The 17,438-nt window shown below is 40.4% G+C and overlaps 1 protein-coding gene across 3 annotated transcripts in view; it reads right to left on the bottom strand.

Annotated features, from left to right (window-relative positions):
* mfsd2b (MFSD2 lysolipid transporter B, sphingolipid) overlaps positions 1-6,450 on the bottom strand; it is a 72,842-nt gene extending 66,392 nt beyond the window's left edge. Inside the window, exons 1-2 of one of the 3 annotated variants that reach the window (XM_061900997.1) lie at positions 6,348-6,450; positions 1,803-2,172 (exon numbers count right to left, since the gene is read on the bottom strand). In XM_061900997.1, the coding sequence (XP_061756981.1) occupies positions 1,803-2,162 (360 nt within the window). In that variant the 5' untranslated portion in view covers positions 2,163-2,172; positions 6,348-6,450. Of the gene's footprint in view, positions 1-1,802; positions 2,178-6,347 lie in introns of those variants that run through there. The other 2 variants (XM_061900996.1, XM_061900998.1) reach the window with 2 other exon arrangements.
* Between the last annotated feature and the right edge of the window lie 10,988 nt (positions 6,451-17,438).

The following is a 17,438-nucleotide window of genomic DNA, read 5'->3' on the forward strand; positions in this document are numbered from 1 at the left end:
CCCTTGTAATTTACCGTATTTCCTTGAATAGCCGCCGGGCATGTAATATGCGCCTGTCTTGAATTACTGCTGGGACAAACTCGCTCCCCAAATTTATAAGCGCATGCTTACTTTTACCGCCGGGTCAAAGTCGTGACGTCGCAAGTGACGCTTCTCCTATCGTCATTTCCAAAATGGTGGAGGAGTTTATTTTTGCTTTAACTATGTGTAAACCAGGCGTCTTGTTCCACAGCCATACACATCACACTGATGGTTGTGATATAAAACAACTTGTCTTTAACACTCTTACTAATATGCGCCACACTTTGTGAACCACCACCAAACACATTTCTGGAGAACATTGGCTCTGTAACACATTATAAACGCAAAATAAGAATTACCCAGAATTCCAATGTATCCATGACTCTTGGCTATATTATACACCCCGCTAGCACCCCCGCGGCTATTCAAGGAAATACGGTATATTTAATATTAAATGAATTAGTTTGAAATTCCTTGTACAGTAGTTATGTTTTTAGAGTAACTACTTTTATGTTTATATATTATTTCCACCAACTCTGCCAAATAAGATGGGATCACACAAATATAGTCCAGGACTAGGAATTTCAGCGTTACCTACTGTAGGACTCTTGAACGCATTATAATAATCCGCTCAATTCCCCCCCAAAAAACAGATTAAGTCGCTGCAATATAAAGACAATATAACATTTATCAATAAATGTGGATGCATATGCAAAAGTGCAAAATATTTATCTGTGCAGTAATCTATTTTTTAATATCTGCACCTTATTGCTGTTTTATCCTTCACTACAACGAGTTAATGCCACTAAATTTTGTTCAAATATGTATTATAAAGTTCAAATTTGAATGACAAAAGGAAATCTAAATCTGCATGTTGCTACTTCTACACCTACAATAGAGCGGCAAAAATGTCAACTGTAAAGTTATCAAAATAAGTGACACATTCCACCACCTTGCTGTTGGAATTTAAAGGAACAAAACCAGCTACATAGCATTGTGTGCGGCCTGCAGCTGCTATGTGTTGTGTCATGTTCTTTGTGAATTGAATAGGATGGTGTGTCGCCTTTTGTAAGTTCTTTATATTGTACATGATGTTATTGAGTGTTTAATCATAAGCACTGGCTTTCGACGATGAATATGTCAGGTGGTCGCTATGAAGTGTGTTTCAAAAATTAGTCATAGAAATGAGCTCAATGCTTAATCTGGTACAACTATCCATCCATCCATTTGCTACCGCTTGTCCCTTTCGGAGCCACGAAGGGTTGAAGCCTATCCCAGCTGCACTTGGGCGGAAGACAGGGTGTACCCTGTCTTCTTTTCTAAATGAATAAGGAATGTAAAGTGCAAAAAAGCTAATCTTGTTATTTTATTAATAAAAGTTTCAATGTCTCCTGCATGTTTGTCACAATTTAACTGCACGTGACAAGAATATCATTTAAGGGTGTTTAGTCAATATGCAAATGATGCAACGTAGAACAACAGAACATTCAGGTTTCTGTTTCTGTTTATGTCCCACGCTTGTGCAAACCTTTGTTGCGAGGCTGGATCCATAGGGCTCAGTTATAACTGCCTCATAAAATGATGGGAGATAATGTCATAGTTCATGTTTGAATGAGAATGGCGCAGGGACAGGAAAATACACCTAAAGCAGAACTTAAGGGATGATGTAACAACCGACTGTTGAATCACGGCTCTGTATGGAATATAAAATTCACACCATTTGTGACACCTGAGCGTGTCACATATGGTAGTGGAGGTCAAAGAGGTCAAGGAAGTCCTACCTGAGGGGCCTTGGTGGTGGTGAACAGCGGGTCAGTGGGCTTGATGAGCTTCCCCGTGGCGCTCCCCGTTTCCCCGTTCTCCGCCCGAGCCATGGCTGAGAGGCTGTGTGTGAGGCGGCAGGTGTACTTCTGCGAGCGTGTGTTGAAGTGCGTGTGACTGTGACTCCGGGTGTGCGCCAGGAGACGAGGAACTTGCCACTGGCCGCCGCCTCCTCCGCCGGTGTGCATCGGGGGCGGGAACTGAATGTGGCTCTGACTGCGGGCGTGCACGGACGCGTGGGCGGCCCCAGACGCAGGGAGCTCTTCCTCCTCTTCCTCCTCCTCCTCCTCTCTGACAACTTTGCTCTTTTCTGCTGCCATTCACATGCTGCTGTGCTTTGGAGAGGCCGACAAGGGGATGAACAATGTCAAACACACACAGACACAAAATAGACATTGACTCAATACCAAGTATGCACAACATGTAGGTTCAGGAATGCTGACACACGTATGTGCACACACATCTATGACTCCAGCACAAATACAGTACACGCACACCCCCTGATAGGTCAACAACATCTACACTCACTGGACGTTTCATTAGGGTACACTAACTAGTGCTATCCCGTGCAAAAAAGATACACAAAATAACAAAAAAAGGAAGTATTACTATATTAAGTGGTACAAACTATAAATAAAGCCATGTATCTTATCACTTTATTTCACACGACGATATTGATGCACTTGCAAAAAGCGATACTCAAACCATAAACATGTTTTACTAATTCCAGCTTTTCAGGTATCTGTAGTGCATGCCCCAAGTGTTTATCAACACTTTATCTTTTAAATAATTTATAAGTACTTTTTTAGTAGTATTTTAATACAGAGGGTGGGTCTACTAGGATGACAGGGGATGCAAAACAATTTTAAAAAATAGTTTAAAGTGCAATACATTTTAATGACATGGTCACTACTGCCTAGTTTCTCTTGTTATATTCTTATTTTTACTGTTATATTTTTTTTCTTCTTGTTGCTTTTAATTTTTATTGTTAATGTTATATTTTATTTCTATTTATACCCCCATTATTTACTTTTAAAATGTGTTGTCAATTCTGTACACTGCTGCTGGAATTTTCCTGAAGGAATCAATAAATGAAGGAATCAATAAAGTACTATCCATCTATCTATCTATTTATCTATCTATCATTCATCCGATATGTTAAATCACCACAAAATTGCTGTATCGCTAGCCATATTGTCAAACGCAGTTTATATGATTAGGCCATTTCATTAGCTACACTAATGAGATCTAATATGAAAATTCTGCCTTGTATTCCTTTGCACAATACTGTATCAATACTTTTGCAAAAATATTGATACTGGAACTATAAACACTACAAATATATATTGCCTGCTTTTTCAGTATGTCATCCACACTGATTAGTTGGCAAAATATTTAAGTTAAAAATAACAGAGGTAACATTTTACATTTAAAGTTGTAAAAAAAATAGAAATTTTAAAAAGCTTTACATTTCTTTAAAAAAGGGGCAGCTCAGTCACCAGAAAAATAACAGTAGTATTGCTTTTCACTTATCAGTTTTTCACGGTCAAAAAAACATTGTGTATTTTATAGCCATTATTTTACCATAAAATCTACAGATTTAATTTTTTTACATTGCACACTCATTCCTTATTTTAGTTACTTAAATATGATTATATAAAGCTGTTACACAGTCATCCCTTCCTTATCACTGTTAATTGGTTCGGGGCCTGACCATGGTCAATCAATTCCTGCCAAATAGTGATTATTAATTACAAATCTAATAATTTTATAGCTAGCATAAAATAAACTGTTTACCACCTGAACATGTTTTACATTTTCTTTAACAGAGCCCTCTTGACATGAAATAACACCCACATCCTCACCTTTACACTCCTCTAATCCAATACAGTAGACAAAGAAAATAAGACATACACTGTACTGACTTTAGGAGCCCGGTCTCATACTGTTCAGATATTTTAGTTAATTTTGAACATGTTCATGTTTGAAAATGCTTAACTTCAGCCCAAAAATACGTAGATTGTGCTTCTATAAAACATCCAACGGAGTGTAACGGCAGACTTCGAAGTGTGACGTGGCGATGGATTTTTTGATTTATTATGCATTTGCTGGATCCCAATACTGTCATACCATTAGCAACATATTTTGATAATGAAGGGTCAAAATGTTAAAAACATCTCTGAGTGTTATCATGCAACACTACTGCAAACTACAGCAAAATAATCAATATTTGTCATGTATTCCGGGCATTCAATCAATCGCATTTGAACTGTTTGGTTTCTCTTAAAAAACGTTTCGCCTTTCATCCAAATCGGCCTCATCAGTTCATGCTCATAGACTTAGATTAGTCAGATTCAGTCTTAGACTTAGATTGGGCAGATCTAGTCTTAGACGTAGATTTGGTCAGATCTAGTCTTAGACTTAGATTGATCAGATCTAGTCTTAGACTTAGGTTTGGTCAGATCTAGTCTTACACTTAGATTTGGTCAGATCTAGTCTTAGACATATATTTGGCCAGATCTACTCTTATTCTTAGATTTGGTCGGATTTAGTCTTAGACTTAGATTGGTCAAATCTAGTCCAGACCAAATAAGTCCATGAGCATAAACTGATGAAGACTTGGACGAGAGGCGAAAAGTCTTCAGTCCAATTGTGATCAATTTAATGCCCTGAAAACACAAACCCCGTTTCCATATGAGTTGGGAAATAGTGTTAGATTTAAATATGAACGGAATACAATGATTTGCAAATCCTTTTCAACCCATATTCAGTTGAATATACAACAAAGACAACATATTTGATGTTCAAACTGATAAACATTTTCTTTTTTGTAAATAATCATTAACTTTAGAATTTGATGCCAGCAACACGTGACAAAGAAGTTGGGAAAGGTGGCAATAAATACTGATAAAGTTGAGGAATGCTCATCAAACACTTATTTGGAACATCCCACAGGTGTGCAGGCTAATTGGGAACAGGTGGGTGCCATGATTGGGTATAGAAACAGGAACACTTCAGACAACCACTGTCACAAAATACAGTTTGTCGCTACATTTGTAAGTGCAAGTTAAAGCTTTACTATGCAAAGCGAAAGCCATTTATCAACAACATCCAGAAACGCCGCCGGCTTCTCTGGGCACGAGATCATCTAAGATGGACTGATGCAAAGTGGAAAAGTGTTCTGTGGTCTGACAAGTCCACATTTCAAATTGTTTTTGGAAATATTCGACATTGTGTCATCCGGACCAAAGGGGAAGCGAACCATCCAGACTCTTATCGACGCAAAGTTCAAAAGCTCGCATCTGTGATGGTATGGGGGTGCATTAGTGCCCAAGGCATGGGTAACTTACACATTTGTGAAGGCACCATTAATGCTGAAAGGTACATACAGGTTTTGGAACAACATATGCTGCCATCTAAGCGCCATCTTTTTCATGGATGCCCCTGCTTATTTCAGCAAGACAATGCCAAGCCACATCCAGCACGTGTTACAACAGCGTAGCTTTGTAAAAAAAAAAGAGTGCGGGTACTTTCCTGGCCCACCTGCAGTCCAGACCTGTTTCCCATCGAAAATGTGTGGCGCATTATGAAGCGTAAAATACGACAGCGGAGACCCCGGACTGTTGAACGACTGAAGCTCTACATAAAACAAGAATGGGAAAGAATTCCACTTTCAAAGCTTCAACAATTACTTTCCTCAGTTCCCAAACGTTTATTGAGTGTTGTTAAAAGAAAAGGTGATGTAACGCAGTGGTGAACATGCCCTTTCCCAACTACTTTGGCACGTGTTGCAACCATGAAATTCTAAGTTAATTATTATTTGCAACAACAAAAACAAAGTTTGAGTTTGAACATCAAATATCTTGTCTTTGTAGTGCATTCAATTGAATATGGGTGGAAAAGGATTTGCAAATCATTGTATTCCGTTTATATTTACTTCTAATACAATTTCCCAACTCATATGGAAACTGGGTTTTTACAACAACCTGGATACATGAGGACATCCATAGAAATAATCTTCTTAAATTGCATCAACATTAAACAATGTAAATTGAGTTTACACAAGTAGATGATGTACATTCTAATAATGTGGCTCAATGTTGTGACCAAATATTAGAAATATACCATCAGAGTCATTGCCGTTGTTCTTGGGCAAGGCACTTTACCCACCCGCTCCCAGTGCCACCCACACTGGTGTGAATGTAACTTAGATATTGGGTTTCACTATATGTTGTGACCAAATATTAGAAATAGATTTTAATATATGAATACTATTGTTATATAATCTATTGTTAGTGTGTGTGACAACAGTTTTAGTTGTCATTAGACAGTGCAAGGGTACCTATTAAAGTGTCCGGCAGCGAGTGTAAGAAAACGTCATGAAAATGCCATCCCGTGTAGAGGAAGAAGGATACTAATCTCTGCACCCATCATCACCAACCACACTACATACACATTTATTAACACAGCAAAATATGAAATGGAAGAAAAAGATGTAATCTTACCCCGTGTTTGAGGTAAAAAAAAAAAAAAAGACGAGGTGGAGTAGGGATGAGTTGGTCGGTCGGAGTCCAGCAGCAGAGTGTGAGCAGCAGCAGGGTGGTGATGATGGGCTGGAGACTGCGTAGACCATGAGGGGTTCCTTCCACCTGCGCCCCCATGTGGCCGTGGCTCTGTACTGCAAGCGCCGTGCACAGACTGGACTGTGTGTGAGGACAGACAATGACATTGTTTTCACATATTATTCCATAAAGCATGTATTTCCAGTTAGGTGCACTCTGGCTTGGCTGGAATCACAACATAAGGTGTACGTTGAGCGTTTTTTTTTGTGTGTGTATTATAAATGTATTCCTTAAACAATTAAACCATTAAACCATACGTAGACTGTGGTACATCAAAATATTACTAGCACTTTTACGTCTGCGGCAATTGCAATGTTTTCATCATATTTTGAAACTATGAAATAATTTTAAATGTTGTAAAACATATGTTATTGTATCATCTCATTTTATGAATTTTAAATAAATAAATAAATGGGTTGTACTTGTATAGCGCTTTTCTACCTTCAAGGTACTCAAAGCGCTTTGAAACTACTTCCACATTTACCCATTCACACACACATTCACACACTGATGAAGGGAGCTGCCATGCAAGGTGCTAACCAGCACCCATCAGGAGCAAGGGTGAAGTGTCTTGCTCAGGACACAACGGACGTGACGAGGTTGGTACTAGGTGGGGATTGAACCAGGGACCCTCGGTTTGCAGACGGCCACTCTATCACTGCACCACGCCGTCCCTTTTCAATGATTCAATTAACTTTACTGCCATACATTACCAGCACACATACAATGTAGTACCTGAGGTCCTAGATTTAGCCCAATGAGTACCACAAGAACGATAGCATAGATTAACAAGAATAGATTATATCCATACATCCATTTTCTACCGTCACGGGGAACAGGATTATATCCCAGCTGCACTCGGGCGAAAGGCGGCGTACACCCTGGACAGGTCGCCACTTCATCACAGGGCCAACATAGAGAGACACACATTTACACTCACATTCAAACATCAGGGCCAAATTAGTGTTTCAAATTAGCCAACCCCCTTCTCTGGAAGTTGGAGGAAGCCAAAGAACCTCACAGTCACGGGTAGAACGGGCAAACTCCACACAAGAAGACTCCGATCCCAGGAATCGAGGCCTTAAGGAACAAGCACTAACCATTGGTCCACCGTGTTGCCTGGAATAGATTAAGAATAGGGTAAAATAACTCTGATACAGAAGTCCATCCATCCATTTTCTACCGCTTATTCCCTTCGGGGTCGCGGGGGGTGCTGGAGCCTATCTCAGCTACAATCGGGTGGAAGGCGGCGTACACCCTGGACAAGTCGCCACCTCATCGCAGGGCCAGCACAGATTGACAGACAACATTCACACTCACATTCACACACTAGGGTTGCCAATCAACCTATTCCCAGGTGCAAGTGTTTGGAGGTGGGAGGAAGCCGGACTACCCGGAGGGAACCCACGCAGTCACGGGGAGAACATGCAAACTCCACACAGAAAGATCTCGGGTCCGGGATTGAACCCAAGACTGCTCAGGACCTTTGTATTGTGAGACACTGGCACTAACCCCTGCCCAGCTCAGCACAAATGGTGAGGCGGCATGGCGTAGTGGGTAGAGCAGCCATGCCAGAAACCTGAGGGTTGAAGGTTCACTCCCCGCCTATTGACATCCAAATTGCTGCCATTGTGTCCTTGGGCAGGAGATTTCACCCTTTCCCCCGGTGCGGCTCACACTGGTGAAAGAATGATGAATGATAGGTGGTGGTTGGAGGGGCCGTAGGTGAAAACTGGCAGCCACGCTTCCGTCAGTCTACCGCAGGGCAGCTGTGGTTACAGATGTAGCTTACCACCACCAGGTGTGAATGAAAGATGGGTTCCCACGTCTCTGTGAGCGCTTTGAGTATCTAATAATAGAAAGGCGCTATATAAATGTAATCCATTATTGTTATTATTATAAATGGGACATGTGCAGGTTTTTACAAATGTCGCTGTGGTTTTCGGTTATATTTTTATTTATCTTACAGATGTTTTGCTTGCCTCACTTCTCATTGGTCTTCTATGATTGTTTTAAGTAGTGCGGCCCCCAGCTCCCTTTTCATTGGCCCGCGACACATTATAAAGACAAAATAAACTCATCCCGGATTAGAAAATTACACACAACAAATAAGAAAAAAATGCCACGAGCTCAATTCCTCCCAAAAATGGGACCCAAATACCAAAAAGGCTGATGACCTGTGTCTCTGACTGCAAGGGGATCCAAACTTTATCCAGCGAGGGCCGCATAGAGATACATTGAATTATGCGAGGGCCATGTTAATGCATTTTGTAAATTAAAGATACTAAAATGTAGGTGAATCGTCAGATGCTACATTATCTGAACAAAGTATCCACATTTAAATTTTTTGTTACAGCTAACACAGCAAATTAGTATAATGTCTAATCTAATCCCGTTGAGATATTTAATTGCTTATTGTTACTGATATTATTCCACAACCTTAAACATTTTAAGGGCTTTAGCAAACTAAAAAGCTTGCACATCTTGCAATACATTTGTACACGTTTTTAATGAGCGCCTACACAGAAATAATCAGGCAACGTGGCTCGGTTGTTAAAGTGGTTCCAGGTTCGATCCCCGCTTCCGCCATCCGAGTCATTGCCGTTGTATCCTTGGGCAAGACACATTACCCACCCGCTCCCAATGCAACCCACACTGGTGTGAATATAACTTACATATTGGGTTTCACTACATAAAGCACTTTAAGTCACTAGAGAAAAGTGCTATATCAACAGAATTCACTTCACAATTATTTAAGGCCCCCGTTCATTTAAAAAATCCGATCATACACCATTTTGGTTTTCAGGTGCCATTTTTGGGAGGATTTGAGCCAAGTGCATTTTTTAGCTTTTAGTGTAATCTAGGACAAGTACATTTTGTCTTTAGAATGCGCTGAGGGCCAATAAAAAAATTAGCTGTGTGCCACGAATGGGACCCAGGCTGCACTTTGGACACCCTGTCTTTGGTGATTTCCGTGTATTTTGTCAAAATGTGTACACAATTCTTGCAAGTTATGATAATTGTTAGTGTGCTATAGCCCTCAAAAACTGTTTTAGTTGGCAAAAAAGTAATTTACCTTATAATCTTGTGGCTAGAAAGTGTCCAATTCTGTGTGACCTTGCTGCATGATTCATATTGAATAATGGATTAGATTTACATAGAGAATTGAGAACACATCATTCATTCACTATACATTCACACAATTGATGGTGGTAAGCTGGTAACCACAGATGCCCTGGGGTAGACTGACGGAAGCGTGGCTGCCAATTTTTACCTTAAACCACCACCAAACATTAGTTCACATTCAAACACCAGTGTGAGCGGTGGGGCCAATGTGGGCGAAGTGTCTGTCCAAGGAGCCCAAGCTCGAACCTGGAACCCTCAAGTTCTACCAACTGAGCCACGTCGTCCTAAGCATCAACCAGTTTGAACCAGCAGCAGTAGTTTCATCAGGCCGTGTTGGCTCATGACCTGATGATCATTTTCCCCTTTGCCAAAAATAACAATGAATAACCGTCATGAAGTTATTCTAAAAATGCCTAGTGCGACGCCACCCAAGGTGTATTTGGCATTCCGGCATTGATGCGTCCCTTCCACAACGATCCCTTCAAACATTCCTGCTCAATGGTAATTAAGCAGCAGGGGGAATGCTAGCAATGAAGTCTGGCATGTCACTCAAACTGGGCTTCCTACTAAAGGTGTGTGCCTGTGAGAAAAAACATGACACATATTTCCCATAGTGCATCATCAGGTTCTTATTATTAGTATCTTTGCATAAGCATTAAATACTTGTATATGGCCAATCCAATTCAGACATTTAAATACCCAAATAATGCTCTGGACTTTAAAGTAAGTTTTTCAGTTCTTCGCAATGACCTTTGAAGGAAAATCAAAGGAGTTCAAACAAAGGACACTTTCGTATATGAGCTCCTTTGCGATCGCTTCCACTCCCATTTATCCTCTACAGGTTTTCACAAGGAAATGAAACGAGCAGACAGTGTTGACACAGGAACTGATCTTGTTGGACGACGCTTGGCTTGTTCCTCAGATGGTTTGATGGATTCATTCTGAAGTTACTGCCATTGGGCTTTGGCAAGAACCCAATTGATCTCAACAGATATCAAATACAAAGTAGAGTGGGATAAAGGTGAAGTTGATAAATAGTATCTTTTAGTGGTTTAGAAACCGGCCGCCGCGGTCAGAAGATTGAGAGTTAAAATTTCCGCCTGAGCGTCTTTGTGTTTTCTGGCTTCCTTCTACATTCCAAAAACACGCACGTTAGGTTACTCTGAGACTTGTCCATATGGTGCACCCTGTCTCTTGACTGAAGACTGATAGGATAGGCTGCATCCATAACCCTAATGAGGACAAGCACTATATTGCAGAAACTTGATGGTTGGATGGATTAATGGTCTCCAAAACGAAGTTTTCAACCAAGTCAATTATCTATTTCTACATTTTCCATACTGCTTACATTGTTGAGGGTCGTAGAAATTGGAGCTTATCCTGAAGCAAATTAATAGAAAACAAGATGCAAAGTCAATGGTCACAATAGATTCAGTCCTACTAGGATCTGTATTCATCTGATAGTGTTAATAACGCTAAACTCTGACTTTCCTTGTGTTTCCATGGCAGGATGCTTAAGTGTGACTTTCAGTGTGGGGGGTGGGATCGTGGGGGCCCGGGTGCTGGTGGGGCGGGGCGGTCTTCCCGTCCGGTTGCGGGGAGTTTCCTGGGTCCCTCTGCGCGGGGCGTGCTGCCTTTCTGCCTGTGTGGGGGGGTGTCTCTCGCTGGCTTGGGGTCTGGCCGTCCGCTGCTTCGCTCGTGCCCTGTCCTCTGCCGGGTGCGTCTGTCTGCGGCCTGCTGCTGGCTCTTCCGGGCGGCGCGCTGGTTTCCGTCACTGGCCTGCCTGGCTGCGTGGGGCCGGTGGTCCCTGGTTCCCTGGGCGCCACACCTGCTGTTTGGGTTGGGCTCTCTGGGCGGCTGGGGCCGTAGTCTGGCTACCACGCACACTGGGAGTCAAATATATTGTACATACAAACATACATATACTCACACACACACATCGTTATTCATACATACAAATGCACATACATAGGTACCTACGCTCCCATACACAAATACAGTGCATACCTACATACTCCAAGTTCGTCCATCTACACGCACATTCATGGTACAAACATACACATACTGTACATACAGATTCACTGTAAAAACATACATATACATATACTGTACATATACATTCACTGTACAAACATACATATACTGTACATATACATTCACTGTACAAACCAACATACATATATTGTACATATACATTTACTGTACAAACATTCATATACACATTATGTTCATATACAAGTACACATACATACATACACTCATGCACATAATCACGTTTCATCAAACATATATCAATGTTGTTCCCATAGGGCAGGGGTGCCCATTACGTCGATTGCGATCGACTGGTCGATCTCGGAGGGTGTGTCAGTCGATCTCAAGCCAGGCATTAAAAAATATACATAAAAATGAGCAATCATCAATCATACCAAGACTTCCCTTTCGTCAGTTGTTTGACATTCTCGGCACCCGAGGATCTTGTGAGATGACGCTGGCTGCTGCAAGCTCATATTTAAGAAAAAAATCACTAACAGGGCGGACGCAGAGAAACACATTTTATTTCTAGAGACTCCGTACCTACTGTCAAAACTCTAAAGACCGACTGCACAGTTCCTGTCTTCACGATAAAAGACCTGTTTCATCCTGCCTGTGCTAACAAAATAAGAGTCTCAGAAAGCTAGCGTGCACAAGCTAGCAAGCTACGGAGTTTGATGCCAATGTATTTCTCCCCCGCCCTCAGCGACCGCTTTCTCACTTGCTTGCCCACCCGCACTCTCACTGACGTCACTCACCTGCTGCCAGACATTAAAGGGCCACACACATATGCTAGTCTCATAACAAAGTGTTTGAAAACGAGTATGCAAGTTGGACAAATGAGATGCCAAATCTAACCACTTTCATGTGGTATTGGACAGAAAGGAGGACTTTTTTTTTCCTCCATTTGAAAATGCGTACGTTATCAGCACCACTGTCTAATTCCAATCAATGCAAGTCATCAGAATCAAATACACCAACTTATATTCTTGTCTTCATGAAAGAAAGGAATTATGTGTGTTAAACATGCTTGTATTATCATTAAACACCATTAACTTGTTAACAAAAATGTCTCTTTCATAAATAAATAAATATAAATTATAAATAGGAATGAGGTAGATCTCCTCGACTTGGTCAATTGAAAAGTAGCTCGCCTGCAGAAAAAGTGTGAGCGCCCCTGCCCTAGGGTAAACTGGGTAACACATGGCATACTGACAAAGCTTAACCCATTGTTACTATAACAATCTACAAGATTAATATAGGTTGCCTCTCTCTTCCCCTCCATCTTTCGGTATTCCTTTTTTTTTTTAATCTCTGTAGTTATCATTGTGTATAAGTATTGTTGCATTTGAACAACTGTATTGTTGATAATAGAGGTAAACTATTGGTAGTGTTCATGATCAACAGCGCTTTTTCTATTGGTATTTGTATTGCTCCAGTTGTAATGTAAAAATGCTCTTTGTCATTTCTATATTATTTATTTCACTAACTGCTTCTTTGCTATCACTTTTACGGTCATATTTGTACATATCGTATGTGCTGGTGTTGTTCTATTGTTGTTGTTGTTTTTGTTGTTATTGTTGTTGTTGTCTCTCTGTCTAATCCCCCTCTTATCCCCACAATTTCCCCCTCTGTCTTCCTTTTTCTCTCTTTCTATCCCCTCCTGCTCCGGCCCGGCTGCACCAAATAATAATATAAATACATTTAATAAAGTCAAATTGAAATAAGGCAACAAGAGAAGGATCCTGCACTTCTCTTTTGTAAAGTAAATCTGAACAGCCGATAAGGGCATCTACATCAACTACATGATTTGCCTGAGAAGCTGGACAGGACAAAAATAAATAAATAATAATAATAATAAATAAATAAATAAAAAAGTGTGACTGTCAGAGACAAGATCATCAGCGCGTGAGTGTTCTTTTTTTTGGAATGTATCAGTTGGACTTTGAATTCCTTTTTGTCACCCGGAACTGACTATCCCATAACAAATGGACTGTCCACCGGTTCTTTCGCCCCGCCGTTTAGTTGCTTTACCAGTGTATAGGCTGACCATATTCTCTACCAGTGGGTAGAGCGGCCGTGCCAGAACCCTGAGGGTTGCAGGTTCGCTTCCCACCTATGGACATCAAAGTCGCTGCCGTTGTGTCCTTGGGCAGGACACTTCACCCTACCCCAGGGCAGCTGTGGCTACAGATGTAGCTTACCACCACCAGGTGTGAATGAATGATGGGTTCCCACTTCTCTGTGAGCGCTTTGAGTGTCTAACAATAGAAAAGCGCGATATAAATCTAATCCATTATTATTATTATTACTACATATATGCGTGCCAAGGCGGGCAGCACGCCATGGCCGGGACTAGGTGAAAATTTGCCGATGTTAGTTGAAATTACTTTATAAATAATATATTTATTTAAATAAAGCATGTTTTCTCCTCTGTTGATAGCAGTGTTGGCGCTAGGAATTTTCAAAATGGGGTCCCATGAACCCCATCAAGTCATAAAAATGGGCTCCCACAGTACATGATAAACCTATGCATTATCCTGTTGTATCTTACATTATATATTGTGTTTTGGAAAAAGGTTGTCATAAACGTTACTTAATTCGTAAAAAGAAATAATATAAAAAGAAGACAAATGTGTATACATATGTAAATGACTTCAGTTAGAAACATTCATTCACTTTCTTCTTTCCTTCATGGATCTAAACTTTACCGCTGCTGGTAGTTTTTGCTATGTTTTTATTTAATAAGTTGTAGGTGTATTTAGTTCAATATAAGAGTGTAAAAAGTGTTTTGCATGAAATGATAATGGTGTGCCAGGGCATACATACATTTTATATTTAACGCTTAAATCTCTGGAGTCTACATCAACTTTAGATCTTTTCCTCATTTCAAAATGTTAAATTTTTTTTTTTATGTTATTTTTTTGCTTGTTTGTTTTCTGCCCTTTTTTGTCAAACAAAAATATGTTTTTTATATGGCAAACACACAAATTATGAAAAATCTTAGAAAATGGATGGAAGGACGGATGGATTTTAAAGGGTAAAACCAATGGAAACAATAAATATAAATACAAATTTAAAAACACAGAGGACCACACAACTCACGTAGTGTTAAAAGCCAAAGAATAAAAGTGACTTAAAACACTCCACTGTGGGAGCAGTTGGAACATGGAGGGGCAGAGTGTTCCAGAGCTTAGGGCCGACCACAGAGAAGGCCCTATCTCCCCTGGTTTTATGTCTCGTCTTGGGCACCTCGAGCTGGAGCTGGTTCTCGTACCTTAGAGCGCGCGGAGGAGTATAAATGTGGATGAGGTCTGAGATATTTTTCATTTCAATTTTCAATCAACTCTAAAATGAACATGGAGTTAGTGCAAAGTCTCAAGAATTTTCAACCATATCAACCATCCCTAATTAGTTATTTTAAAATGAGAGTGAACAGAGCTTGAAAAAATCCTTTTCAGTGGATCTTTTTCAATATTGCGAAAGGATTTGGTCTTGAAGGAAAACTTCCTTTTTTTATTTATTTTGCACATCGTCCACAATATACTAGACAGGAACACACATCGCATTTCACTAGGTTCTGTATAAAAGCTCTGATGCTCCAGTTTTGCATGAATTCTGTGAGAAAGGTGCTTCAGTCACAACTGCCTACGGATGAAAAAAAAACAGCATACAATGCCGCTATTGTTACACCAGGACTTTTTCGGCTCTTTCTTCCCGTTGTACACAGGAGGCCTCTTCTTCAAGCGTGACGACAAGCAAGTCGCAGGGACATCGCAGCAATATTCCGAGCACGAACGGCAGCCGGTCAGTCAGCCCCTTCATCCAAAACCACATCAGTGACTATGAAAGCGCCAGCATATGAGCTGCATTAGTGTAGGTATGTTTCCCATAATGCGTGAAGGGGAATGTGCAGAATGAAAAGGCGAGTGAAAGGGTCATTTTGAAAGGAAATGTGAGAGTTAAAGGCAGAGTAATTCCCCGCATGCTTAGCCTTATTAAATATGTAGCACAAAGGAAATGTGCTCGCTCTCCTCTTCAGCTCGACCCCCTCACAACCCCAGTGATGCACAGCTTCACAAATTCAGGTCAAAAAAATTCTGCAACGTGCGGCAAGAAAGACGAGGCTTCGTGGGGAATTAGGATGTTCAAGATGCTGCTGCCCTGACCTTGACTATCCTGATCCTACGCTAATCCTGTCTTCAGGCCGTCTTCTGGCGCTTGTGTGCACGCTCCTCTGGTCGCTTTAAATATTGAAGACGGATAATGGCGCTTGCCTTTTTTTTTTCCCAGAGGCCAAGGGGAACGAGAGGAGGAAGCGTTCGTGTGCGATCCTCTCACACGTGATAAGATACACACAAGACGTCTCTTTCAAAGACGGGAAATAAAGCAGGAACTTTCCTTCACCTCCACTCTCAGTAAAGACGGCTGCTCCAATGCTTTTAGAGCAAAGACAGCTTGACAATAATCCACTCCTTCCATTCACAGTGTCTTATTCTCTTCTATTCAAGGCCCCATTAAATGTGTAAGGACGGCACAGATGTGTGCATGCAACCGGCGTGATAATCGTCAGCTCCTGAACCTGACAGCTTCCTCGTCAGCGTGCGACGTGCGTCTCACTATACCTGAGGGGCATGTTAATACCAACTAATGCTGGAATGTATTGGGGGGGGGGAAAAGTTTCATAAGTTAAACAAACCGTGGCTTTCAAACCATCATCAGTGTTTTCCTACGCTACTGTTACAGTACCAATTACTCAGATATAGCAAAATTGCTAAGTTGGCAACACTGATTCATTCTGCAATGTCTTTTTAGTCTCTGGTAGATATTATGAGATTTGTTAAGAAGGCGAGTTATATAGTGTAGTGCAGCATTTTTCAACTTTTACACTACACAGGGGCCTGTGGCCCACTCATATATTAAATATATAAATATAATTTTTTTTAGAATTTTGCCTGTTCTTCACAATCATTATGCAAGACAAGTTGATTGATGTATTTTTTTTGTATTCATTCCATCTCATAAAGGTAAAAATATATATATATATATATATATATTCCGTTAACCGACACACACACACACACACACACACACACGCACACACACACACACACACACACACACACACACACATCCATTATAAGGAAGAGAGTAATTTATTTTGGTGTTAAGATTATTTAATTTGCAAACCCTGTTTCCATATGAGTTGGGAAATTGTGAATATATGATGCGTAAAATACCACAGCGGAGACCCTGGACTGTTGAACGACTGAAGCTCTACATAAAACAAGAATGGGAAAGAATTCCACTTTCAAAGCTTCAACAATTAGTTTCCTCAGTTCCCAAACGTTTATTCAGTGTTGTTAAAAGAAAAGGTGATGTTACGCAGTGGTGAACACGCCCTTTCCCAACTACTTTGTCACGTGTTGCAGCCATGAAATTCTAAGTTAAGTATTATTTGCAAAAACGAATAACGTTTATGAGTTTGAAAATCAGATATGTTGTCTTTTTAGTGTATTCAATTGAATTAAAATTATTTGCAAATCATTGTATTCCGTTTATATTTACATCTGACACAATTTCCCAACTCATATGGAAATGGGGTTTGTAACTTAAAAAAATATTTTTAAAAGGGAGCTTTTTATATTCTAATCTACAGTACATATTAAGGGTGCACGATCATTTTTGGGTCTATAATAGGAATTATAATGTTCCACCGATAAAGAAAAAGCTCTGATACCCGATAAAAAAATTAAAAAAATAACGCTCCAATGAGGCGAGATTATTATAATAATTATTTTATGTATATATATATAT

The sequence above is a fragment of the Nerophis ophidion genome, linkage group LG05 (genome assembly GCF_033978795.1).
Source record: "Nerophis ophidion isolate RoL-2023_Sa linkage group LG05, RoL_Noph_v1.0, whole genome shotgun sequence".
Taxonomy (NCBI): domain Eukaryota; kingdom Metazoa; phylum Chordata; class Actinopteri; order Syngnathiformes; family Syngnathidae; genus Nerophis; species Nerophis ophidion.